Source organism: Lissotriton vulgaris, chromosome 6 (assembly GCF_964263255.1).
Source record: "Lissotriton vulgaris chromosome 6, aLisVul1.2, whole genome shotgun sequence".
Taxonomy (NCBI): domain Eukaryota; kingdom Metazoa; phylum Chordata; class Amphibia; order Caudata; family Salamandridae; genus Lissotriton; species Lissotriton vulgaris.
Genome location: NC_141694.1, coordinates 1,496,504,543 through 1,496,532,088, shown reverse-complemented (window position 1 = coordinate 1,496,532,088; position 27,546 = coordinate 1,496,504,543). Strand labels below are relative to the sequence as shown.

At 47.0% G+C, this 27,546-nt stretch overlaps 1 protein-coding gene across 5 annotated transcripts in view; it reads left to right on the top strand.

Moving 5' to 3' along the window:
• The window catches only part of MTIF2 (mitochondrial translational initiation factor 2), a 370,558-nt gene that overhangs the window by 67,026 nt on the left and 275,986 nt on the right, over positions 1-27,546 (top strand). For all 5 annotated transcript variants that reach the window (XM_086927656.1, XM_086927658.1, XM_086927655.1 and 2 more), the window contains one exon: positions 4,063-4,223. In XM_086927656.1, coding sequence (XP_086783782.1) covers positions 4,063-4,223 — 161 coding nt within the window. The remainder of the gene's footprint in view (positions 1-4,062; positions 4,224-27,546) is intronic.

Below are 27,546 nucleotides of genomic sequence, written 5' to 3'. Positions count from 1 at the left end.
CCCCTCACACACCCTCACTCACCTTCACCCCTCACACACCTTCACCCACCCTCACTCACCCCCTCACCCGCCCTCACTCACCCTCACACCCACCCTCACTCACCCTCACACATCCTCACACCCTCTCACCCTCACACACCCTCACACACCCTAACACACCCTCACCCCCCTCACTCACCCTCACACCTCCTCACCATCACACACCCTCACATCCTCAACCCTCACTCACACCCTCACGCACCCTCAACCCTCACTCACACCCTCACGCACCCTCACTCAACCTCACACCCTCACCCACACACCCTCACACACCCTCACCCCCCCCTCACCCTCACACCCCCTCACCCGCACACACCCTCACCCTCACACCCCCTCACCCTCCCAACCCTCTCGCCCTCACACACCTTCAGACCCTCGCCCTCACCCCCCTCACTCACCCTTACTCACTCACCCTCATACACCCTCATCGGCATAGCATAACAAAACATAGCATGGCATAACAAAAAAGCATAGGATACACAACCTCACAACCCTCTCACCCTCGCTCTAACACACTCACCCTCACTCACCCACCCACCCTCACCCACCCTCACCCACCCACCCTCACTCACTCACTCACCCACCCTCACTCACCCACCCTCACTCACCCACCCTCACTCACCCACCCTCACTCACCCACTCACTCACTCACCCACCCACCCACCCACCCACCCTCACTCACCCACCCACCCACCCACCCTCACTCACTCACCCACCCACCCACCCACCCTCACTCACTCACTCACTCACTCACTCACTCACTCACTCACCCACCCACCCTCACTCACCCACCCTCACTCACCCACCCTCACCCACCCTCACTCACTCACTCACTCACTCACCCACCCTAACCCACTCACCCTCACTCACTCACCCTCACCCACTCACCCTCACCCACCCACCCTCACTCACCCTCACCCACCCTCACCAGCATAGCATAACAAAACATAGCATAGCATAACAAAACAAAGCATAGGATAGGAAAACATAGCATAGCATAACAAAGCATAGCATAACAAAACACAACAAAACATACCATAGCATAACAAAACCTAGCATAACAAAACAAAGGATAGCAAAACAAAACATAGAATAGTATAACAAAGCATAGCATTGCAAAACAAAACATAACAAAACACAACAAACCATAGCATACATAACAAAAAATAGCATAGCATAACAAAACACAACATAGCATAGCATAGCATAACAAAACAAAGCTTAGCGTAGCATAACAAAACATAGCATAACAAAACATAGCATAACAAAGCATAGCATAACAAAACATAGCATACCAAAACAAAGCATATCATAACAAAGCATAGCCTAGCAAAACACAACAAAACATAGCATAGCATAACAAAACACAACAAAACATAGCATGGCTTAACAAAACATATAATAGCATTGAAAAACACAGCACAGCATAACAAACACAGCAAAACATAGCATAACAAATCATAGCATAGCAAAACAAAGCATAGCATAATAAAACACAACAAAGCATAGCATAGCATAACAAAGCATAGCATAGCTAACAAAGCATAGCATAACATAGTATAGCATAGCAAAACATACCATAGCATAGCATAACAAAACATAGCATAGCATAACAAAACAGCATAGCATAGTATAGCATAACAAAACAAAACATAGGATAGCAAAACAAAACATAGCATAGCATACAGCATCACTCGGCACCACCACATCATCACTCTGTGGCACCACAACATCACTGAGCTCCACCACAGCATCAATCTGTGCAACCATTCAACAACAACTGGTTCAAATATGTTATCTCAATGTTTCAAGCTTTATTACAAATGTAAGAAAAAGATGTTAATATTTGACATATGTTCTTGGATTTTCGTCACAATAAAATAACATAATCTTCACAAATGTTATTTACAAAAGTTTAGGCTATAGCCATTATAAATTACAATAACTTTTATTTAAGTATTAATTATTTAAAAAAAATATAAACTATTGTTTTTTGTAATATCAATACATGTAAGTCACGTAAGTACAACACATATTGCATTACAAATGCTATAGGTGTCACATTTGCGAAAGTTATAAATATTGGCATGGTAAATGACAAAGCTATTAATTTCGCTATTTTCAAAAACAAAACCTAAATAAAAAATTTGTCATTTACAATACCAATAGCTCAAACTTTCCTAATACGAGACCTATTGCATTGCAAATGCTTGTTTTAATCCTCCCCCACTCCCGCCCGCTGTCCATGGTGTTAACCTTTCTCAACACCTTTCAACCCGTCGATTCCCTGCCGTCCGGTCTTTTTAACTCTCCCTCATCCCTCCATCCATTCTTCTTGAAAAATCCCCATCGCCATTCTCTTAAACCCACCTCTCCGCCACCTGCGGCATGTTTTTTTGTTTCCCACCCTCCTCCTCCTTCTTGTTGTTTCCCCCCACAGCGCTGTTTTAATTCATATTCCACAGCAGTCAACACTAGCCGCACCATAACACTGTTCTTATTTACTTTGTGCCATGTTAAAACGTGCTGGAATGCAAAATATTCTTGCAAATGTTGAAAAGGGTATCCTCTTAAAGGAATGATCTAAAAGTGGTGGCTTTTGTTGACATGGGGCTGGCTGCTTTGAAATACCAAGACACTTTCACAGGCGAGTGTGCGTTGGAGACCAAGAACAAAAGTGTTTGAAAGTGAGTCACGGAGCAATGCTGGCCTGAGGAGGGCGGGCGTATTGGAACCAAGGCATTTTTTATGAATCTTACATTTTTTACAATTCATGAGGCAGTTAGGATAAAAACGGCTAATTTGTACTTTTTAAAAACAAACGACAACTCCCAGAATACACTGTCTCTTACATGAAAACACGGGACTAGAAACTTCCAGTTCACAGTAACCGCGATCTGCTAACTCTTCCACGTCGTATCAGCAGTTTGAGAGATGTTTCAATTTTCACTACGAATCAAACCAAAGTGTAAGAGCTTGAAACAGCTCTGAAAGTTTAATACCATAAACATTTTTATTGACTGAGGTTTGTATTTAAAAAAAATGATACTTCCACAAAAAGAAAAGACATATGCCATATGACCCCATAATCCTCACCACCTCTAGCCGCACAGTGAGAGCTCATATCCTTCGAGACCTCTCCACTTCTAAGGACCTGACCCATGCAATATGCAAGGCTCCTGCTGGAGGTGCTGCATGAGCATCTTGCCTACTTTCTTGCCACATCCTAGCTCTAGAGAGTATTTCCTACTTTCATTTTGTGATCCTTTTTCTTCTCTGCCCACTATTAATGTGGAACAAGAGCATGCGACTTGTTTACCATACACCACCCCTCTCCTTGTAATTGCCCATCCCCTTTGCACTGTTTTTTCTCACATATTTAGTGCTTTCTTTATATTAAAGAAAGCCATGTTGCACAACCGTCTTACTTGGCTGTGCATCATTTAAAACAAAAACATTGACAAAGCCAATAGATCGCGCAGATGCGAAACTTGTTTGCTTCTCCAGTGCTTGTTATCGGTTGTGATAGCCTTGCTCCTATGTACAATATTTGAGCATTGCATGTATTTATAAAATATAATCATCCCACAATACTGTGCATATCAAGAAGGAAGAAAATACCTTTTCATTCTTGAAATTCGAATCCCTTTCAGGGGCTTGCTGGAACAGTATTAAGAATTTCAGTTTGAAGTGAGTTTAAGATCAGAATGGAGAAATGGCTTTGTAAAGGAGAAAAGGCAAACAACAATATTTCCTAATTCAATTTGCAAAATTTTCGCTTCACTCGTTAAGCAGCCTCTCTCTCATTTGTTTGTTGCTCTGTGCATCATCACCCTACACCTTTGTTGATCTTGAAATATTACAGTATGCAACTATGTAAGATACATATAGTCTCTCCTGTGCAAGCCTGCTAATTGTTTTGTATGGGTTCAACGACTAAAATTTACTCATCATACAATAGACAGTTGGTTTCAATTTTAGTTCATGCAAAGAAGGGTAACATTGTTTTTTTTCTTCTTCTAGGCCTCCAGCAGAACCAACATTATTAATGCCTAGACCACCTGTTGTCACCATCATGGGCCACGTTGACCATGGAAAAACAACATTACTTGACAAGTTAAGGGAGACACAGGTGGCTGCAACGGAAGCTGGAGGCATCACACAGCATATTGGCGCTTTCCATGGTGAGTGACAGCTGCAATGTTCTGAATGCCTTTATAACCTCGCTTACTCCTAGTTGCACAACTATGAATTTCAAATGGTACCACAAGCCTGGTAGTGATTTATTTCAGATTTGTAACCTTTTCACCAAGAATAGCCAAGCTGTGCCCCATATCCCCTTTTGTAGCCTCATCTTTATCCTAGGGAACTGAATTAAATGACAGTCCAGTTGCTTTTGGCAATTTGTGCTACTGTCAAATCTCTCTGGACATTGATCTTGCAGGATACTATTTCCTAATATGTCTGCCTTCATCTTTCAGAGAGAACTCTGCAGTATGAATATTACCTCAATAATTAGTGCATTATTGTCGAAATTACACTTTCCTTTTGACCACTTAACCCATGTCTGTTAGTAGCCACCTTGTCCCCCTCTTGGGTTTTCTTAATTTAGTTTATGCATCCACTGTTCCTTCATCTATGGAAGAATAATACCACTACAGGTAAGATAAGGTAATACTTTATTGTACAGTTAATAAAAACCATTACAAACCAACATCAAATGGGCCGGGATGCCCGCCACCCCTCCCAACACCAATTCCCCATGGGAGGAAACAGACGCAGATTTGAACTTTTGGAAGGCGGGGGGGTCTCACGACCCCCCCGGCCGTATTTATTAAAATATGAAACAAAATGTAAAACTTTAAATTAAAAACGTTTCATGAATCATGTACAAATTCAACTTCAATTACATCTTAATGAAGACAGGTGTTTCAGGCTAACCTTAACAAATCTCTAATACAAAGGTTTCCTAGTCGAGTCTAGCATCCTGATGAATGCATTACATTTGAATTTGTACAACCTAACATTAAGGGCCAAAGGCAAGGTCTTAACCGGTGTCAGATCCCTATCACCAACTTCCCGCCCTCACGGTGTGAGTGACGCATGCGCAGAGGACTTTACCCTCGCCGCCAATTGTATCTTCCCTTGTCGTGGGGGCCCCCTTTCACTCGACGCCATCTTAAGGTCGTCTGAGTTCGTGTGCGAGGTATCCGTAAGAAGGACAGCGTGGCCTCCGCCCCCCCCTTCCCCACACTCTCTTCCGCCGGAGCGGATATCCGGCTCCCGGGAAATTCTAGGAGGGGCATATAGCCGTCTCCCCCTGAGAGGGGCCTATGGCCGTCTCCCCCTAGACGACCCATCCGTAGTGGGTGCTGTAGGAGAGTAGGGTCTGCAATCCTATGATCACCCCAGATTTTTGCTTTTTGCTTCACTGGTTTACGACTTCCCTGGCTGTGGGCCTGCTAATCAGACCCACAGCCTAGCTGTTCTCTCACTAAATTGACACGTGTACCTTAGGTGCATTTGCCAATTGGTACTGGGCCACCTTATCAGACCCCGTAACTCAGGGCATAGGTGTACCCAGGGCCTACCAGGGGCTGCAGCATGTATTATGCCACCCCTGGCTGGCCATCTAAATCTGACACAACTGACTGCACGACAGCTGGGGCAAAGTGGTGTAATCACCCTTTGCTGTAGATATAGTATACCTATATCTAACCCTAAAATAGACACATGTATTCCTATCAGTCACTTCTATGGCAGGCCTTAACAATCCTGAAGGCAGAGTGCTTGGAATCATGTGAGATGGTGCTCTGGCATGAGCTGAGCCCGTCTGCAGCTTGCGGAACCAAGTCCTAATAGCTGTTCTATGATAACGCGTACCATGTACTCTTAAGTGCATTATAATCCTTGCGGTTATATGCCAACTCTGGTATCGCTTTATCAAAACATGTAGAGTAAGGTGTCATACGAATTGGAATACTAACCCCTCGCCAATTCTGGCGACGGGGTTAGCAATCCACCCTTCTAGAGGGACACGACATGTATGTAACTGTGAACCCCGGTTAAAGTTAACTCGAGCCTCAGCATCACAAAATGGATTCTGCCACCACAGACACAAGTCTGACCTCCTGCTGCTGGGAGTCCTTCCAGCGAGTAGAGCTTGGACAAAGGGTTTCCTGTCAGGGGCGGTGCTAGTCCCATCCCAGACAGGGTTTTGTGTATCCTAGGTAGGCAGGGCTGAATAGGAAGGTGACTGCAAGTGGCACCCCGGTGCTCACTGTGCATCTGCCAGTTTGAACCAGTTCCAGGGGTACACCAGCCCCTGAGCTGGGGAAAGTCCAGCATGGGAGAGGGGTGTAACCACCCCCCTTCCTGGTCCCACCCATGGGCAGGACCTAGTCCTGTACCAGCCCCTTTCTTTAGTATAAAGGTGGGAGCGGGGACCCTTCCAAATTAGATCATCTTTGAATCCTGAAACTACTTTCTACGAAAGGAACTCAAGACTTCTTCTCAAGATTTCTCCCTTGTGACTAAGGAGTAGTCACCCTGCATCTGCGGGCACCAACTAAGTACACTGCGGTTTGCTGCACGTCCTTCCTCCGGAACCAGACCGACCAGCACGACGAGACCCGGCTTCCCTGGCACCTCTGACCTCTACCTACATCATCAGCCCAGCTGAGATCCGTGGGTGTGACGAGACCTCGAGGGACCGGCCATCTTCAGAACTGCACTACGCTTATCCAGCACGACCGCCGAGGGATCCTCGAGTGAGTGCTTTGGGGTTTGAAAAGCCCTAACCCTGAGCAGCTCCAGCACCGAAGTCCAGCCCCCCAGCATCCACGAGATCTGCGTGGGGCCCTTCTGCTCTTTGCTGCTCACCGCGTTGTCCGGCCACTTGCCTGCTGGCTTGTAGCCCTCTTGACGACGAACGCCGACACTTCCATCGCTGGTCTGGTTGCTCCAGACTGGCCCTTGCTTCCCTCCAACAGAGGAGCACCCCGGACCCTCCTGGTCCACTCCAGACGCCATTTTGAGTCCACCGCGTGGGCTTGTATTTGCCAAGAGTTGTTGCCCCAATCCTGGGTCCAGCATCGCCAACAGCAGATACCTTCGTGGGACAGCTCGCACCTCCATCCTGGTCGCCGACAACGCCTCCTGGTCCGAGAGACTAGATACCTTCGTGGGACAGCTCGCACCTCCATCCTGGTCGCCGACAGCGCCTCCTGGTCCGAGAGACTGCAGAGCACAGCGTCGCCCACTCACCTGGTCGAGGTGACTTCATCCGGTGCCATCCTGGTGCCCATCTAATCACTGGCTAGTGATTCAGAACTTGGTCCCCTCTCCTTACAGGTACCCTCTTCAGCTGATCCAGTCCTTGGATCGGTCTGGAACATCTTCACTGGTCGCCTGCCAGCAACTTCCACTTCAGGCTCCTGGTTCGTCAACGAAGAAACCCGACGACACTTGAACCCTATGCAGCCGCAGCCCCTGGGCTAGGTAAACCGAGTACCACGGTGCTCCAGCGTAGACCAACTCTCTAAGTGTCTAGATCCACTTTCGTTTTTGACCTACCTAGTCGGGTTCACCCGAGAACACTAACTTTGTAATTTCTAGCAACCATAGACTTTGTCCCGCATTACGCGTGAGAGTTCCCACTCTGCACACGACGTCCCTAGGCCTCCTGCTTCTAATCTAAGGGTTCAGCATTGTAGGTCCAGCGTTTCTAAAGTCTATGAGAGTAGTACTTACCTGCTAGTAATTTCGCATTCCACTTCTAGAGTATATGGTTTTTCGTGCCCCTCGGGCATTTGCGTAAATTGTGCGACTTTCAGAAATTCTTTAAGAGCTTTGTATTGTGCTTAGCGCCTTGTCCTCATAAAGAGTCCAGGGCTCTTGTGTTCTAAATAAATATCCTTTTATTTTCATAACAACTTGTGTGGTGTCCTTTCACTTGGTGTTCAAGGGGTATATGTGGTGGTATAACAGCTGGCTTAACACGCCCTCTAGAGTTTAGCCTAAAGACTGGTCTTGTCCATGCTACTAGGATAGCTGGTCTATCAGGTTGACTTACAACCAATCATCAATAAGGGTTGTTTGGACTGATACATAGTGATCAGTAGAATAGTGAGCACTGCATATCAGGCCAACTTCTCACAGGTGCCGCCCCCCGTGGGAGGGGCCAATGGCCGCCTCCCCCCGGGCGCTCCCATTCATAATGGGTGGCGTCCCCCCTAGGGACCTTGAAATCACTGCTCACCGATCATGACCTTACCGCCACAGGCCAGATAGTTGACCGACTATCTGGCCCCCCCACACCTCCTATAGGTCATGTCTCCTCAAGCCCACTAGCCAAGCTACGATGTCTCCTATCAGTAAGTCATTACCCGTCCTGGACAGGTGCACCCCATCATTCGAATAACAGTGATGGCCCCTGATACACCCATGAGAAATGCTTTGGAGATGAGCAGAGCAAAACAGTTTCTCAATTTTATTGTTGACCCTCTTTACCGAGTGGTTCAACGCTGTCATAGACAAACCTCCCCGCCATATCCTCCTGGGAATCATGTGGGACCAGGCAATCGTACATCCCGGGAGCCTTTTGGCTAACCAGCTAACTACAGACAGTATGTGCTCAACTAACACCCGTCTTCCCAGTCTCACCAAGTCATTGCCCCCCACGTGCACTATGACTACAGATGGCGGCGACCTGTGCCGCCCTAATAGTTCCTCCACAAAGCTTTGCAATCGGTCAATACAGAGGCCGCCCTTCCCATGGAAGGTCACTCTGAACCCACATTCCTCAGATGTGTGAATCGCATCACCTGCCTTGAATATGTCCCCGGCACGCCTCACATATGAGTGGCCCACGACCCAGACCACTTGATCTCCATTCCGTGATCCTTTCCCGCTGGTCAGCTGATGCTGGGCCGATCCCAATTTTCGCCCCGCGTCACAGGCTCGCGAAACTGTAATCCAAACAAAAGACAACAAGCGTGAGTGCATTTTATCAGTCTTTTACAACATGTGCAGTCGCACATATCTCTTGAAGCAATTCGAGGACCAACGGCCTAATTGTTTCACTTCGTCTGCCTACAGACCCCGAGCCATAGCTTCTGTAGCGGCCCCTATTCTAAATGAATGGGTCCCAAAATCGCACGGGTTCAAGCCCGCCGCTGCAATCGTAATTGCCAGCACCCTCTGAAATTGAAATCTTGTCAATGGGGTGCCGTCCATATGTCTAAGCAGGGCCCCCCCATGTTGTCGACCTTTGTTTCAGGTAGGCCTCCACATGCCTCACTGGACAACCGGGATTCCCCTGAGCGCGCTGCAACACCACACTACTCCCCAGGGCCACCTGGTCCGTTTTTGACCTGGCTATCGAGATCAGCAGAGAATCCCCTCTTACTTGGATGTGATCCCTGCGTAGACCTCCTTCCACATCTTTCTTATTCCCTGCCACAAGTTCACTCACCCGCAGGGCCCCATAGAATGCCAATGTGAAAGCTGCTCGGAATAGTATTACCTCGCTGGGCGAGGAGCATGTCTCATCCAGTTTCGCCAGTAAGGTGGTCAATTTATCAAACCCAATCGGGTGCCTGTTATCCTGTCTGCGACCCTCCAGGCGCCGCCAGCCGCGGAGAGCCTTCCTGACTAAGGAGTTCGTCTGGTCCCTTATCCTGCGGAGCTGTGCCATAAATGATATGGCGGCCTTATACCTATTGGCGGTTGCCGCCGACCGGCCTTCCTTATGAAGTGCCACCAAAAATTGGAGCAAGGACTCCTCCCGCCCCCATCCATGTTCCCCTACCGGCCCCAGAAAGGCGCAGTATGAACGGAACGCCCCTTCATACGCTCTCCTCGTCCTGGGCGCTAAACTGGCTGCCACGAGGTTTTGTAGTCCGGGGCACCGATCTGCCACAGTGCTTCGGGGAAAGGTGCCACCACTAACTCCGCTGAGGGTAGACAATCCCTGAAAGCCTGCATTTTGGAACGAGAGAGTGCATCAGCTGCATTATTTAGTACACCCGGCGCATGTTTTGCCCTGAACTGTACGTTCAATCTCATGCATCGCAACACAATCTCTTTCAACAGTCGTAAGATCCATTTGCAGCGTGCTGCCTCCTGGTTAATGCACTCGACCACTGTCATGTTATCTGACCAAAACACCACGAGCGGTCCCTAAAGTCTTCCGGCCATGCCACCAGAGCCACCCAGATGGGGAATAGTTCCAGGAAACCTATGTTATTCGTCAGGCCGCTTGTTCGCCACCACGCCGGCTATGTTTGTGCCAACTGCCGATTCCCAAATATTGCACCAAACCCCACGCTGCCCGCCGAGTCCGTCCATAAGCCGAGTTCCACTGACGAGGCTGGGGGTTTGCTCCATTTTACTCGGCCATTGAAGTCCGCCAAGAATGCCAGCCAAAAATGCATGTCCTGGCGAACCTCTGCCGACAGTCTTGTGCGGTGGTGCCCTTCCCTAAGGCCCACCATGGATTGCGCAATGGATAGAGAGAAAGGGCGAGCCATCGGTATCACTCTCAATGCAAAGTTAAGCTGACCCACTGTCTGTTGCAACTGGTGCAGGGTCACCTTCTCCGTCCGGAGACACTGTACCAGGGATGCCTTAAACTTGGCAACCTTCTCCGTCGGCAAACGGAAACACCCCTCCTCCGAATTCAGTTCTATACCCAGAAACTCAAGGGAGGTAGACGGCCCAACCGTCTTACCTGGCGCCAATGGAACCCCAAACCCCCGCATGAGCACGCAGAAGTCCTGCAATGCCCGCGCGCAGTCCCGAGTTCCCGCTGGGCCAAGAAAGAGGAAATCATCCAGATAATGCATCACATGTTTGTGCCCTGTGGCCTTCGTGAACACCCATTCTAAAAACAAGCTAAACATTTCAAAATAGGCACACGAAATTGAACAACCCATTGGCATGCACATATCCATGTAGTATTTCCCCTGAAACGTGAATCCCAGCAGACGCTGGTCTTGGGGGTGTACTGGGAGCAACCTGAATGCAGATTCAATGTCTGATTTAGCTAACAATATTTACAACAAGGGGTGGTGAGGGACAGAGTCTCTGAATTAAGCAGAAAGCTCTCACCCAGTCAAGAGATCAGGGCTAGATCCAACACCGTTTTTTAGCTCGTTGCACCATCCCAGTTTCAGAACCTGGCTGTATGCAAATTAGTCTGTTCCTGTCCCAGTGCATGATGGGAACAGGGCAAACCAAACTACAAAAGCCAATTCTTACACTGGGAAGGAAACAAGCTCCCGGGGACCGGTTTCTGGCATTACAGCCGTCTTCGGCCCGGTTTGCTTGAATCCTGATGGTGCAATGAGCAAGGGTCTCACATCTGAGAATACCCTTCCACGCTTAGGGTGGACAAAAATATTTACAACAAGGGGTGGTGAGGGACAGAGTCTCTGAATTAAGCAGAAAGCTCTCACCCAGTCAAGAGATCAGGGCTAGATCCAACACCGTTTTTTAGCTCATTGCACCATCCCAGTTTCAGAACCTGGCTGTATGCAAATTAGTCTGTTCCTGTCCCAGTGCATGATGGGAACAGGGCAAACCAAACTACAAAAGCCAATTCTTACACTGGGAAGGAAACAAGCTCCCGGGGACCGGTTTCTGGCATTACAGCCGTCTTCGGCCCGGTTTGCTTGAATCCTGATGGTGCAATGAGCAAGGGTCTCACATCTGAGAATACCCTTCCACGCTTAGGGTGGACAAAAATATTTACAACAAGGGGTGGTGAGGGACAGAGTCTCTGAATTAAGCAGAAAGCTCTCACCCAGTCAAGAGATCAGGGCTAGATCCAACACCGTTTTTTAGCTCATTGCACCATCCCAGTTTCAGAACCTGGCTGTATGCAAATTAGTCTGTTCCTGTCCCAGTGCATGATGGGAACAGGGCAAACCAAACTACAAAAGCCAATTCTTACACTGGGAAGGAAACAAGCTCCCGGGGACCGGTTTCTGGCATTACAGCCGTCTTCGGCCCGGTTTGCTTGAATCCTGATGGTGCAATGAGCAAGGGTCTCACATCTGAGAATACCCTTCCACGCTTGGTGGACAAAAATATTTACAACAAGGGGTGGTGAGGGACAGAGTCTCTGAATTAAGCAGAAAGCTCTCACCCAGTCAAGAGATCAGGGCTAGATCCAACACCGTTTTTTAGCTCATTGCACCATCCCAGTTTCAGAACCTGGCTGTATGCAAATTAGTCTGTTCCTGTCCCAGTGCATGATGGGAACAGGGCAAACCAAACTACAAAAGCCAATTCTTACACTGGGAAGGAAACAAGCTCCCGGGGACCGGTTTCTGGCATTACAGCCGTCTTCGGCCCGGTTTGCTTGAATCCTGATGGTGCAATGAGCAAGGGTCTCACATCTGAGAATACCCTTCCACGCTTAGGGTGGACAAAAATATTTACAACAAGGGGTGGTGAGGGACAGAGTCTCTGAATTAAGCAGAAAGCTCTCACCCAGTCAAGAGATCAGGGCTAGATCCAACACCGTTTTTTAGCTCATTGCACCATCAGACACTCTGTTCATCACCACCCCCTTTTGTAAATCGATTTTGGCCACTATAGGTGTGGCAGGGTATACTCAGACATGAGTCCCTTTCTCACTGCTCCATCAGGATTCAAGCAAGCCGGGCCGAAGAGGCTGAAATGCCAGAAACCGGTCCCCGGTAGCTTGTCTCCTTTCTGGTAAAGAATTGGCTTGGTAGTTTAGTCTGCCCTGTTCCCATGATGCACTGGGCCAGGGACAGACTGATTTGCATATAGCCAGGTTCTGAGCTGGGATGGGGCAGTGAGATAAATAACGGTGATGGATCAAGCCCTGATCTTTGGACTGGGTAAGAGTGGTCTGCTCAATTCAGACACTCTGTTCATCACCACCCCCTTTTGTAAATCGATTTTGGCCACTATAGGTGTGGCAGGGTATACTCAGACATGAGTCCCTTTCTCACTGCTCCATCAGGATTCAAGCAAGCCGGGCCGAAGAGGCTGAAATGCCAGAAACCGGTCCCCGGTAGCTTGTCTCCTTTCTGGTAAAGAATTGGCTTGGTAGTTTAGTCTGCCCTGTTCCCATGATGCACTGGGCCAGGGACAGACTGATTTGCATATAGCCAGGTTCTGAGCTGGGATGGGGCAGTGAGATAAATAACGGTGATGGATCAAGCCCTGATCTTTGGACTGGGTAAGAGTGGTCTGCTCAATTCAGACACTCTGTTCATCACCACCCCCTTTTGTAAATCGATTTTGGCCACTATAGGTGTGGCAGGGTATACTCAGACATGAGTCCCTTTCTCACTGCTCCATCAGGATTCAAGCAAGCCGGGCCGAAGAGGCTGAAATGCCAGAAACCGGTCCCCGGTAGCTTGTCTCCTTTCTGGTAAAGAATTGGCTTGGTAGTTTAGTCTGCCCTGTTCCCATGATGCACTGGGCCAGGGACAGACTGATTTGCATATAGCCAGGTTCTGAGCTGGGATGGGGCAGTGAGATAAATAACGGTGATGGATCAAGCCCTGATCTTTGGACTGGGTAAGAGTGGTCTGCTCAATTCAGACACTCTGTTCATCACCACCCCCTTTTGTAAATCGATTTTGGCCACTATAGGTGTGGCAGGGTATACTCAGACATGAGTCCCTTTCTCACTGCTCCATCAGGATTCAAGCAAGCCGGGCCGAAGAGGCTGAAATGCCAGAAACCGGTCCCCGGTAGCTTGTCTCCTTTCTGGTAAAGAATTGGCTTGGTAGTTTAGTCTGCCCTGTTCCCATGATGCACTGGGCCAGGGACAGACTGATTTGCATATAGCCAGGTTCTGAGCTGGGATGGGGCAGTGAGATAAATAACGGTGATGGATCAAGCCCTGATCTTTGGACTGGGTAAGAGTGGTCTGCTCAATTCAGACACTCTGTTCATCACCACCCCCTTTTGTAAATCGATTTTGGCCACTATAGGTGTGGCAGGGTATACTCAGACATGAGTCCCTTTCTCACTGCTCCATCAGGATTCAAGCAAGCCGGGCCGAAGAGGCTGAAATGCCAGAAACCGGTCCCCGGTAGCTTGTCTCCTTTCTGGTAAAGAATTGGCTTGGTAGTTTAGTCTGCCCTGTTCCCATGATGCACTGGGCCAGGGACAGACTGATTTGCATATAGCCAGGTTCTGAGCTGGGATGGGGCAGTGAAATAAATAACGGTGATGGATCAAGCCCTGATCTTTGGACTGGGTAAGAGTGGTCTGCTCAATTCAGACACTCTGTTCATCACCACCCCCTTTTGTAAATCGATTTTGGCCACTATAGGTGTGGCAGGGTATACTCAGACATGAGTCCCTTTCTCACTGCTCCATCAGGATTCAAGCAAGCCGGGCCGAAGAGGCTGAAATGCCAGAAACCGGTCCCCGGTAGCTTGTCTCCTTTCTGGTAAAGAATTGGCTTGGTAGTTTAGTCTGCCCTGTTCCCATGATGCACTGGGCCAGGGACAGACTGATTTGCATATAGCCAGGTTCTGAGCTGGGATGGGGCAGTGAGATAAATAACGGTGATGGATCAAGCCCTGATCTTTGGACTGGGTAAGAGTGGTCTGCTCAATTCAGACACTCTGTTCATCACCACCCCCTTTTGTAAATCGATTTTGGCCACTATAGGTGTGGCAGGGTATACTCAGACATGAGTCCCTTTCTCACTGCTCCATCAGGATTCAAGCAAGCCGGGCCGAAGAGGCTGAAATGCCAGAAACCGGTCCCCGGTAGCTTGTCTCCTTTCTGGTAAAGAATTGGCTTGGTAGTTTAGTCTGCCCTGTTCCCATGATGCACTGGGCCAGGGACAGACTGATTTGCATATAGCCAGGTTCTGAGCTGGGATGGGGCAGTGAGATAAATAACGGTGATGGATCAAGCCTGATCTTTGGACTGGGTAAGAGTGGTCTGCTCAATTCAGACACTCTGTTCATCACCACCCCCTTTTGTAAATTGATTTAGCTAACAATGCACCGGGGCCCAGGCGATTCAACAGTACTACTGCGTCATCGAACGATGCATACAATCGCTTCATTTACTGAGGCCCTCCTCGGGGCCGATAGATTGTGAATGAGTCTATACTCACCCGGGTCCTTCTTCGGAACCACTCCTAACGGGTAACACAAAAATCCACTACTGGCGGGTCGCCAAATGGTCCTGCCACTCGCCCCAAGCTAACCTTCCTTTGCTATCTTTTTGGCGGCAACTGTTGGGTTATGTTGAATAGACAATTGATTCTTTTTTTCAGGAAGAGTTCCCACGAAAATTGCCCGCCGGGATCCTGAAGCCATATGAGAAGCCATCCCTCAGAGTCCCGGCGGACGCATGATCAGGGTATCCGTTTAGCCAAGGGGTCAAAGCCAAGATATCTACGAGTGAAGATGTTTGCTTCCGAGGCACCGCATCAATCCTGCTTTGGGCCCCCTTTTCCTCCTGCGCCATTGGCCTTCGATCGGCAACTGGCTTCCGGGTGTGAGGAATTTCCACACCCGAGCATGCGTGCCAGAACCTACACGTTCCTTGGGGCCTGTTACAAGTACCTTTGTTAAAGCCCCAACACACCCCTCGCTTGCTTACGTTCCCACCCGACCTAGGATGGGACTCCCCCCCCCCCCCCCCCCCCCCCCACCCCAGAGCTTGCCCGAAAGGGCTGTGACTGCCTCTGAGGGAATACCCCGGAGCCGTTCGCGCTCGACCCTGAAGCACTCGCTGGTCCTGGCAAGAGCTGCGCATGCCAGGACACTGTATCCAAACAATCCCATGTCAAGGCCGCATTAAATTCCTTCGCTTTTCTAAAGGCCATATCATAGCCTTTCCATTCATCACCCCCATACTTCGCATGGAAATACGTGATTCTACTCTGGTAACATGCCAAGTCACTCAACGCCTCTGGTGTACGTTCTCCGATAATCGCCACAAAGATAGAAAAGGCCCTGATCCAGTTCATCATCGTCTCATCGACCCTGAATTCTGCCATCTTGGCCCACCATACACTGGGGTGCCACAAATATTTCTGGGTCTTTGCATACTCTAACTCACGATGATCAGTCAAAAGTGAAAACATGTTAATGTACTTGTCTGCCCACACCATTTCTTTCGTAACCTTGGGAACATGTTGAGCTGAACTTTCCCGCCTTGAGGGTACCGCGCCCTCCCCCACCATCGGTAACGATCTCTTACCGGCTTCCGCCGCGCTTCAAGCCGCGTCCGTTGTTGTCGGCCGTGACCACCTTCGCCACCTGCGGGAAACAGAAGGTACATTCGCCGTCCCGGCAACCCTTGCCTGCCGTAACTGCTCAATTAGAGACTGCTCAAGCGCTTAGAGACCCCTGGGTTATATAGCGCTATATAAATCGAACGAAATAAATAAAGAAATAAATAAATTATTATTCTGGCCTCTTCGGCCGGGTCTCCCGCAGCCGCAGATCCCCCCCGCTCCCTTCTTTAGCCATGGTAACACTGCCGCTAACTGAAGCGCTAATTCCGGGGGCATCTGGTCATCCACCAGTGGCGTGATAACCACGGGGATAGGCAACCCCCCATCCGGTCCCGGTACCGGGCTGGTCGCTGGCGCTACTCGAATTGGTGGAGTTTCTATCGGAACTGGGGCCTCGCTGGGATCCGCCTTCCCCTTCCTCTTTTTACCCTTATCCCCGGGGGTGACGTTCGGCAAGGCCGGTCCTATGACCCTCTTGGGTCGCCCCGAGGGGGCATTCTGGGCCTCCACCTGCTTCCTGAGGGCCGCCAAGCCGCGATCTAGTCGGTCAACTTTACCAAATTTTCGGTCCATCACCGCCACTTGGTTCACCAACGTGCGCAGCATCCTTTCCATCTCGGAGCTCTTTCCGGGCTTCTTGCCAGGCATGTCTGTGATCGATCCGCACAACCTGTCCAACTACGCCTTGATAACTGAAAGAGAAAGACAAATATTAAAAGTTCTCAAAAAAGTGCAGCTTGTTTCCTTGAGGGCTCACGAGCGACGAGTGGTGTAGCCTTCAGAGCACAGGAACAAGAGGAAGCTTCGTTGGATTCTCGCACTATTTATCCAGCTGTGGGAGGGCGGGGACCCGCCTCCAGCACGCTCATCAGTGCACGGACTTCCTGGCGGGTGTTTAGGACAACCTCTTTTTGGGCGTGAGGAGCGTGTTCCGGCCACGCCGCTTCCGGCATACCAGCCGGGACACGCCCCCCGCCCACAATGGTTTCCTGGGGGATCGGGGCACCCATCCATATGTTCAGGGGGACCGAGTGGTCTCCCCTTTCCAATAAAAACGGTTTTGTGTGCCTATAGCAGCATAGACAATTGTATTAATACTGTGGTAGGATGTAAAAAACTACAATTAAAAGATGCTAAAACTATTAAAAAAGCAGGCAGGAAGGAAAATTGGCCCACTGCTGAGTCACTTCTATCTTACCACTGAAGAGCTTTGCATAGTTAGGCTGACCTACTTTACCCTTCAGGATACATTTGATTATTGCAGTCCATAATCTGCAAGACGTTCTCCTCCCTGTAAGCTTATACTTTGTAGCGATGAGTCCTGATGGGCTTCTAAGTGCCAGCTGGGCCCTCATTATAATCCGATTATTTTGGCTCTGAGGATGCAAGTGATTCACTGGATTCCATCAATTTGGCTTTTTCTGTTTGTTCTTTCTTTTTGTTAAGGCGGGCTTCTGCAACTTCAATGTAGTTTACCAGTTGGCAGCTCAATTGAACATTGTCACCCGAAATACATGCCAGGACCGCTTGCCTGCACGGCCTTATTCGTTTTTTGTTAAATAGTGGTCTCAGAAGGTTCCGGCGGTCTTGCAGCAGCTCCTTACAGATGGTAATAAGGTGTAAGAGGTTTTCTTCGTCGTTCCCACAAAGGCGGCACTTTGCTGGCATTGAGGGACGCAGCCAAGGGGCCATGTGGTCTGCAGAAGGCAATAGTCCTAGGCGGTATTTCAGAAATTTCTCTTTTGTTTTTTGGGTGAAGGTGGTCTGAAGATATGCTTATGGCCTAAGTTTGGAGTAAGATTGTATAGTTAGCCAACCATGTGCTCGCTCCGTCAGGTTCATGGTCACTTGTCAGTCTTTTTCCTACAACCAAGTCATTAATCAATCTGCATTCCTCAATTTAAATTAAACCATGGTCTATTAAACTAGCCCTGTTCCTGTGATATAATGAAGACATTGCCATTGTGTCTGGTTGTTTCTGCAATATATTATTCTGTGAACTACACTTCAACAGTTCCTCGTTTTTTTTTAATTAGCATCTGGAACCCACCATAAGTCACCCTGAATATTCAATACCTCATTTTGTGGGAAATATTTCATGGAAGTTTCCACATGCATTTGTTTGATTGTATCTACTATATGTTACATTTTTTATCCACAGCATTTATATAGTGTAGCTGACCTAGCCATAAAGGCAGCGGAGCGCATGAGAGACAACTGTTGGGCTCAGAACATATAATCTGATAGAGACTTCTAGCCACAGGTTCCTTACCGTAGAATATTCCCCAGGTGGACTGGGTTGTAAGATTGCTGAGTAGAACCCCTGTGCACGGTAGGTTGTGTCGTTCAGCTCCGTGCCAGAAGTGACTTGTGTGGTAACTATACGCCACCCTTGTGCGCTGACATTCATTCTTGCACGCCAGCTATCACTTATCTTGTCTGAGTTACCCTTCAGTCACTTCTTGACTGGCTTTTTTCGGCGTTTTGTCGAAACATTTTTGAGAAATATTCTCCGTGTTTGAGGTATGTCACCCAAGAAACTGGCTGATATCAAACCATGTGGGGCCTGTCAAAGGCAAATTTTGGTACTAGACCCCTCCACACCCCACCGCCAGCCCCCACTTTGTGTGTTTGTGGTCCTTCGAGTGGAACCACAACTCAAGCCCTGCGACATGCATCCAAAGGCACAGAGGAATCACTACGTCAAGCTCCGCGCCTCCTGACATCAGTTGACTCCACTACACTTGAGGTCCCGATTGCATGGAAGGTCCCGGTACCATTCCCAGACCCCTTCCCAATGATCGCTTCACACTCCAAATCATCAAGAAAGTCAGGTAAATCCCACAAATGTAAAAAACCCAAGAAAGTCAAAAAGGTCTTTGACTTCTCCGCTTCAGTTAGTCTTCTGACGAGATGCGGAAGTGTTGTTGCTCCAGACCCGGCAAGTTGGTGGAACCTAAAACCAAGTTTGCGCCAGAGCAACCCCTGCCCAGTTGAAGGAGTTCTATGAGGCCATGTGCCTCGTATTTAGGTGGCCTAGCCCCTATGGAGTGTTTTCAAGCCCCACAGGCTTGGAAAGGGCCCCTACTGGACCCACACAGGCGAGTTTGTCCTTAGTGCCAATTGGGCCGTATGGATCCCATCCAGGATCAGGAGCGGAACCGCCTGCGAGACCTTCCTCGACACCTGCTCCAGTACCGATGCCCCTAGGTGGGGCTGCCCCCATTGTTAATCACCACTCCAATACCGAGCTGGATGGGAGTCTCCAGTGCTGAATCTGGTGCCGACCTTACGCATGATTCCTGGAGTGGAGCCAGTGCCTTATTTGCCCTTCAGAGGAGACACATGTGAGGGTTCTACAGACCTTTATGTTAGCACCCTGATGAGGAACAGGACAACTGGTATGAAGAACGGGCAGAGGCCAGTGGCTTGGACACCTCACCTGACACTGGTCTGGTCTCACCTTCTAACGTGGCTACGGAGGAGGGAGCCTCTTTTACAATGGTGGTGTGTAGGGTGGCTGAGTTCTTGGACTTTCAGTTGCCCAATGTGGCAGTCAAGACAAACATCTTGACAAAGGTGATTCAGCTGGGAGTCACCCCTTCAATGAAGCCCTTACAGACGTCCTACTCCTAAGCCAAGCCCTTCACAGGATCACCTGCGCATAAGACGATTGCCCGCTGCCATCACCCTACCCCTGGTACTTGCACTATCTTAATGTCTGAAGCCAGTATATAAATGTATTAATGAATGTCTCAATATTTTCAGATGCACTCTTGTTTGATCTGGAAACTTCTGGGCGGTACACTCTATGCTTTCCAATATCGAGGGATTTAGCTTGATTATTTTCTAGATCCATGGTCTAATTCCCTATGGGCAAACATTTTAACATTGTTTAGAGCTTCATAGACTCTTTGTTCCTTTCTAGAAAAAGAGTAGGGAGCATGCCTATACTCAAAATTTTATATCACTTCTGCAGTTCGATCAGCCTGGGTGGCACCATTGTTTTTTAGTTACTAATTATATTTCACCCACATCAGCTTTATGAGGGTTATTACTGAAATCAACAAAGTGGATTTTGGTGGTTCGCTCACAGTTGTCACACATCAAGCATAAGGCTGTACTTCACAGTCTGAAATGCTAGGATATTTTGTTGGAAACCTAGAAATCTAAATATATTCATATATAGAATACAGTTTCAAAACCAAAAGAAAGAAGTAACTTGTTAATCTAAAGCACTACTGTGGAAGGCACCCAGAGAATTGGGTGGTGCTATTTTAAGGTGGCTGGCCCTGCTGCTTCCTTTTGTAGCTTATCCCTTTTCCCCTCTGTTCCTATTTATAAATTATTCTAAGTGTGGAAAGAAGATTCCATGTCCAGTGTGGTTTCTTATGTGTGTCCATATGATCTATTGCCATGATTTAACGGGACTGAACTACAGAACCTCAAGCGAATAGGAAGATGGCCTTCAAGCTAAATGGATTTCCTTGGTCCTGAAAGCCCAGGTACTACTGATGGACTCTACTCAGCTGTCTACTGATGCAAAACGAAGACAAAGAAGTGTAGAACTTTGCTTTCTCCCACAAAACTGAAATATGTCTTGTCATTAAGTCTTGTCTTGTTCTGGAACACCCTCTATTGCTCTAGTGGGTCAGAGTGAGACAGTTTATTGTATTCTATTCCTGGGTAACTTACTTCCATTCTGCATCAAGGTCTCTTTTGATTTCTAGACCTACTTCAATGTCCTTGTCCCCACCTTGGAAACACAAATAGGTAATTTCTGTTGAGAGAAACTTTATTATTGACATATTTGTCACCCACATACTCAAGAAACCCTTTGATGTTGAGATTTCTATCAATGCCAAGGACATAAGTTGCATTGCTTTCACCACCGTCTGTCTATTTTGGAACCACTAGAGCAAACACTAAGGCACCACAGTTTGCCTTGTAAATTAAATTACACAGCGTCTCCATCGGACATATATAAGTATGGGAGAGACCTGCACAAGGTGTTTCATAAACCCAGGTTACACTTCAGAACTGGTTGTTTTCTTTTCACTTATCTTGCCTCTAAAATCTTGTCAGATTGAGAAGATCTTGTGCCTCTTTCACCTATTCATGATTATCAACTCAGACTATCAAAACCTTCTCTACCAGATGCCAAAAGTTCCACTATAGAAATCATAACAAGGGCTGCATATATATTCTATATTACTGTTTTATGTCAACTTCTCTATAAACTTCAGTTATATTTGACTTACTAAGAGCCCTCACAATAATGTGAGAACAACATTCCTTTAATGCCAGACTTCCTGGCAGCAGCAGTGCAAATATTTCTACCACCACGTAGTGGCCTTAAAGACAGAAGAGTAGAAGACACTTCTCTTTCAATGATCATTACAGGCAGACTCGGCTAATACCATCTTGTGACAGTCCAGTCAAGGACAATAAGAGGATTTACTTAATGGAGCAGAATTTGGTGCTACACGTGACCTGAACATGCATGCTACAAGCTACACTGCCCTCAAATGCATATATGATCAGTTAAATTTCATCAAGTATATTTATTTATTAGTGATTTTATTTAGCATGAATCAGAACCAAAGGTGTCAAGACATTTTAGAAGTGTCATTGGGATACTAATGAACAGACCTGTTCACATAATTTTGTATTTTGATTGGAACAAGAGAAAACCCTCAGCTGTAGGTTTGCTCACAGGGATTTAATTGGTTTCAACCCACATTAATAGGAATGCAGCAGACCTCCCTGATAGAGGTGCCTGTACCAGCCTTCCACTGAAGAGGCTTTCTTATTGCCTTTTAGAAGTATAAGCCGACAGGCACAGTAGAATGTACTTCCTCTCCAACCCCTCTTTTAGGAGCAGATGCACCTGAATTTTGTTTTGCTGTTTACTGGGGCTGTGAGTAGTTGGCTAGCGAAGGCTTCATTTGTATTCTTGAATCTCCAGGGCTGCCTGGCCTTTCTGCCAACGTTTACCATAAGAGGTAGGACAAAATACAGTATGGCACATTAGTCACATAAAATAAGCTGAATGTCCATTCAGAGATACATCAAATTATTTACATGTAATAAAGGAAAAACAATTGAAATGGGACAATTTGACCAACACAGATATTCCTAATCCTTCTTGGGATGAGTCCTATAATTAATTCAACAACAGTGTATTACTTGAAACACCAGGGAAGATCACAAGCCCTATTGCCGGAGGCCTGATCCTCCATTTCACAAGGCCCTGAAATAAATAATGACTTTCTTGAAAGCCTTGCATGCCTTAATGGCAAACCTGTTAACTACAGCAGACAAGCTGAAATGTCAGATTCTGCATCTGTTTTTTTTTTTTTTTTTTTAATTTTTGGGGAACCTTTATTATTACTACAAGCATGGGCCTACAACCACCCCGGCCGGCCGCTAGTCAAGTCGTAAGTACAGCAAATCAATGTGGGAAAATATAGCAGCCCGAAAACCGGGGTCTAACAAGTGTCCAGGATATGACTTGTATTCAAGCGTACTGGCCGAAATTCAGGATTCATGAAGGTTCATTTTACAATAAAGAAAAAACTAAGAATCAATGCCATACGGTCATACATGGTCCTACAATAACAAGCATGAATCAGGAAATCCGCAAATAGTGCAAATACAATTGAAGTATTGGGGGTAAGGTATACGAGTCAGGATAAATGTGAACACAAACCCGTTCCGTAGCAAAGCTGCACCCCACCCCTCAAAACGAAACATACTGTAGGAAACATGAAAAACGACGACACCAAAAAGGAAGAAAGACAAAAGGGCCATAGAAACAAATAACGGACAAATTAACAAACTCCATCCCCCTACCCCCACCCTGCACCCCTGCAGAAGGCCACGGCCTACCCCCTAGCAGCGTGCCTGTCGCCCTAAATAAGAGACCCGAAATATAGAAAAAGAGGAGAAAGAAGAAAAGAAGAAAAAAGTGGAGAAGGGCCCTCGATCTTAACACCCGCCCCCCCCCCCCCCGCCCAGTAAATATCTTAAAAGCAAGATCAGAATAGCCATGGAAAACATTAATCACCGATAGCACCGTCAATAAAATCCCCGCCGAGTGTCCCCCAAATCACCGTCGGCCATCAATAAGTCCACTGGATCCTAGACGGTATCACCCCTGGCCTTTTCTATCAGCAGTACCAACATACGTCCACTTATCAATCGGCATACAGAGCGGCGTGGAGGGTCCAAGTGATCCGGGCGGACCGGGCCGTGTTATTACTCCATGGGACTTCAGCAACCAAAACCCAGCCGAATATGTATGGCGGAAATCCGTCCGTGTCGGTATCGACCCCGAAAACATCCTCAAGTCTGAACACAGTCTCACCATCCAATGAGAGAGAGTCACACCATCCGGCAAGCGCTGAGACGTCGCCGGGGCAGCCCAAGACCTAGATCGGCGTTGTTTCCCCAGCCGCTGATTAGATATGTGCCCCGACGAGTCACTCACATGTACTACAGATCTGTCCAAGGCGATCTCATGAGCCGGGTCTTCCAGCGTCTCCACGAACCTACGCGTAGCTGGAGCACTCTTCACTGACATAGAGGCGGGCACGTCGGCACTTCCTTGAGATCGAACTGTGCCCGTGTGGAACGGCGGGACAACAAAGGCGGCCATCCTTCTTCCCAGGTCCCGGGCGTTACGGATCAGGGTCGCATGCAGGGTCGTTAGAGCAGCCAATATATCTTTGGACGTGGGCTCTTTCTCATGTCGCCAGACCCCTGAACTCTCCCGCACGGCAGCTTTTCTATCCGGATGTGGACTGCGTAAGAGGGTGCCAGCCGCCATCTTAGCTGATCCGGCCTCGTCCTTCTTCACCTCACCTCGGGACCGGGCCCCACACCAGGGCGCAACAGGATTCACAGCAAGGACCCAGAAAGTCAAGGCAGGCTTCCCAGAGAAGAGCCACCAAAGGGCTAAACAAATCTCTGCCGCTCCCCGGGAGCCGCCCGCCGATTCCGGAGGAAGTCCTTAGTTATGCCCGGACACAACGTTGGAAAGGGGGCCAAATATCATGCACTCCCCTCGATCCTGCTTTGCCACGCATCCCCACGAGGCACTCCGCTAGATGGACTGGGTCGTCACTGTCGCCATCGGCCCATCAAACCTCCGGCCGACTCCTCACCTCCACCAATGGCCGCTGTTGTCACAGTCGCGGCCGGCTGTTCTTCTCACTCGACACCCCAGTCCCAGCTCCGTGAAGGCCGCAAAACAGTCGGGGACATTTCTTCTGGTCTGCCGCACGTAGAAGCCTCAGGAGCAAACGGTCAGTGAAAGTTTTCCTTCGCCTACTTAAATATGCCGTTACGGCTCAAGATAGTTGCCAGGATGTATGCGCGGGGTGAGAGGGCTCACGGAGCCGAGCGTCTATGCGGCCATCTCGGTCGCTAGCTTGGCTCCTCCTCCTGCATCTGGTTTTTGAGATCTGTGGTGTCTTTGACAATTTCATGATCCTCAAGTTATACTTAAATTCAGAAGGTTTAATGTGTTCCTGTTACTTTCAGTTACATTGTTAATGCTTTTGTTTTCTGGTTTCCCTTTATCAATTAATATTGATCTGGGTGTTCACTATTAATTCCTTTATGCATGTGGTGTAAACCTTCATTCTATATTGTTTTTTCAATTTTGTAATTATTACATCAGTAGTGCCATCCTTAGAGTAAATCTAGAGCTTGGCTTCACTACCCAAGTTGGACGTATGGATACTTCAAAGAAAAATTGGTATTCCTGTGTGTAACAGTCCACCTTCTTCTAAACAATCCGCTCCACAAACTCTTTTTTTGTATATTTTCTTTCAGTAAAGAGAGAGTAAATAATGAACACAAGATTGATGAATAAGCAGGATGTAAGGTCATTTTGGTAGCTGAGAATTTGGTAATCTGGGCAAGGGTGGCTTTGCATTTGCCTGGGCTTCCTTGAAATAATAGGTTTGGCCCCTTTACGTGCTGGACAAGACTCACTTCCTTTAAGAGGTGGGGAACAGCAGACCTGTTTTGAGAACATCATTATTCTTACTAGCTTATACTTTACCCTCCGGTTTGGCAAAAACGGCTTTCTTCAATCTACTTTGCTGCCTTAAATTGCTGTAGTCCAAAGTAGGGTTGATTGCAAAGGTAGAGCGGCCGATGACATTTTTGGAATCTTCCTCCACTTTTTATTTATTTAAAATTTAGAGATCTGGTTTTGGAACAGAGGTGTTTGAAACCTGCAGCTAACATCAAAAGCCCAGCAATCACTTCACAAAATGTATAATTTCAAATGTCCTCTAAAATGTTTAAAATGTGTATGAAAATGTGAAAAACAGAATATAAATGATAAATGTATCATCTGAACATCACTTGAAATAATTTACGTGATATCTATAGAAACTCTGGATGTAAGCCAACTCAAAAGACTAATTTGTACAAAGTTGGTTACAGTCATCCAGTACAGTATAGACCACTGCAATGACCTTTCCTTATTAATTGGAATTCAGTCTTCTTTTCATTTAGTGTTTTCATGCAAAATTTCTGCTGCCTGCCACTCTTATTTTTGTAAAATTCCTTTTACAGTGTTATTAAATCTGTGGTATCCTATTGTAAGGAAGAGTGGTAGAATTATGAAGTATTCCCAATTTATCCATTATGGGGTTTTCTTTGCTGTTCATAAACTGGAGAATAGCTCTCCCTATACATGAGATCCTAAAACCTAGATTTCCAAGCAACACAACACTTCATTAAATAATCTACAGTTTCATACCTTTTAGGCTTGAGGTCTTTAGTAATTTTCTTAAAGCAAAATGTCAGACTCCACATGAGGTCACTGCAAGAATTTCTGGAGAAAAAGTGAATTAACCAAAAATATCTTGTTCACCCTTTAGTTATGTTTTGTTATAGGTCAGTACATGTATTCCAAGGGACTGGTTCATTTACTTTTAGATGAGACTTGTGTACCCTTAAGATATAAGTGTGATCAAAAGGATGCTTTCATAAGAATACATTATTATATAAATATATGGACATTTTAAATATATGGCATGGTACACCAACTTGGGGAAAATAAATAGTGATTATGTAACATCTTTAATCTCCATTTTCTTTTCAATATTAATAAATCTGGACATCATTTATATAAAATCAGCATTATGAGAAAACCCCTCATGCAAATATTGAGAATGCCTCCTCTGTTGCTGATTCGATAATGTCTAAGATATTTCCTGAGGAAAGTGATACAGATGTCACGAAATCCACCATAACCTGCATTGTTTTAATTGGGTTCACAGATTGTGGACCGGAGTATTCCTGAATCTTTAAACTATGCATTACCTACATCAGTGGTTCTTAAATTGTGGACGAGGACCCCATGGCCCCACGAGACTTACTCTGGGGTCCCTGACTGTTTTACAAAATTAAGTATTTGAATTAATCAATTACAATGAATAAAGTACATATGAATAAAGAAACACAATTGAAAATGTACAGACTTTTTACATATTTGATTGTGAATTACACAAAATATTTCAATATTTGAGCATTAGTTTAGTGTATATATTTGTTTGTACATCAAACCAATCAATTGTAATATAACTGGTGAGGCGTGGGTGGAGCATTTCTCCAAAATTTATGCTGAATCTGTCCCTTCTTTAGATACTGTCCCCCTACCCAATACTGCCGGATCACTGAACATCCTATTATCCGAGGTCGAAGATGCTATAGTCGAGAGCGCCAGTAATAAAGCTCCCGGCCCGGATGGTCTCTCAATTGATCAGATCAAATCCGAAATTAATTTCTGGGCCCCTTTACTATGCAATTTATTTAATAACTTATCTGACAGTTCAATTCCTGAATCTTGGTCGAATAGTGTTATCGTTCCGATATTTAAAACAAGCATTTGCAATGCAATGGTCTCGGCATCATTAAAGGTAGAGCAATTGGCATTGCTCATGACATTTCTTTTTTTTCTTTAAATCATAAATAAATGGCATTGTCATTTACATTGCCAATACACACCACTCTGCACCTGCACTCACTGCTCTGCACACTCACTACTCTGCACACTCACTACTCTGCACTCACTACTCTGCACTCACTACTCTGCACACTCACTACTCTGCACTCACTACTCTGCACTCACTACTCTGCACTCACTACTCTGCACTCACTACTCTGCACTCACTACTCTGCACTCTGCACTCACTACTCTGCACTCTGCACTCACTACTCTGCAC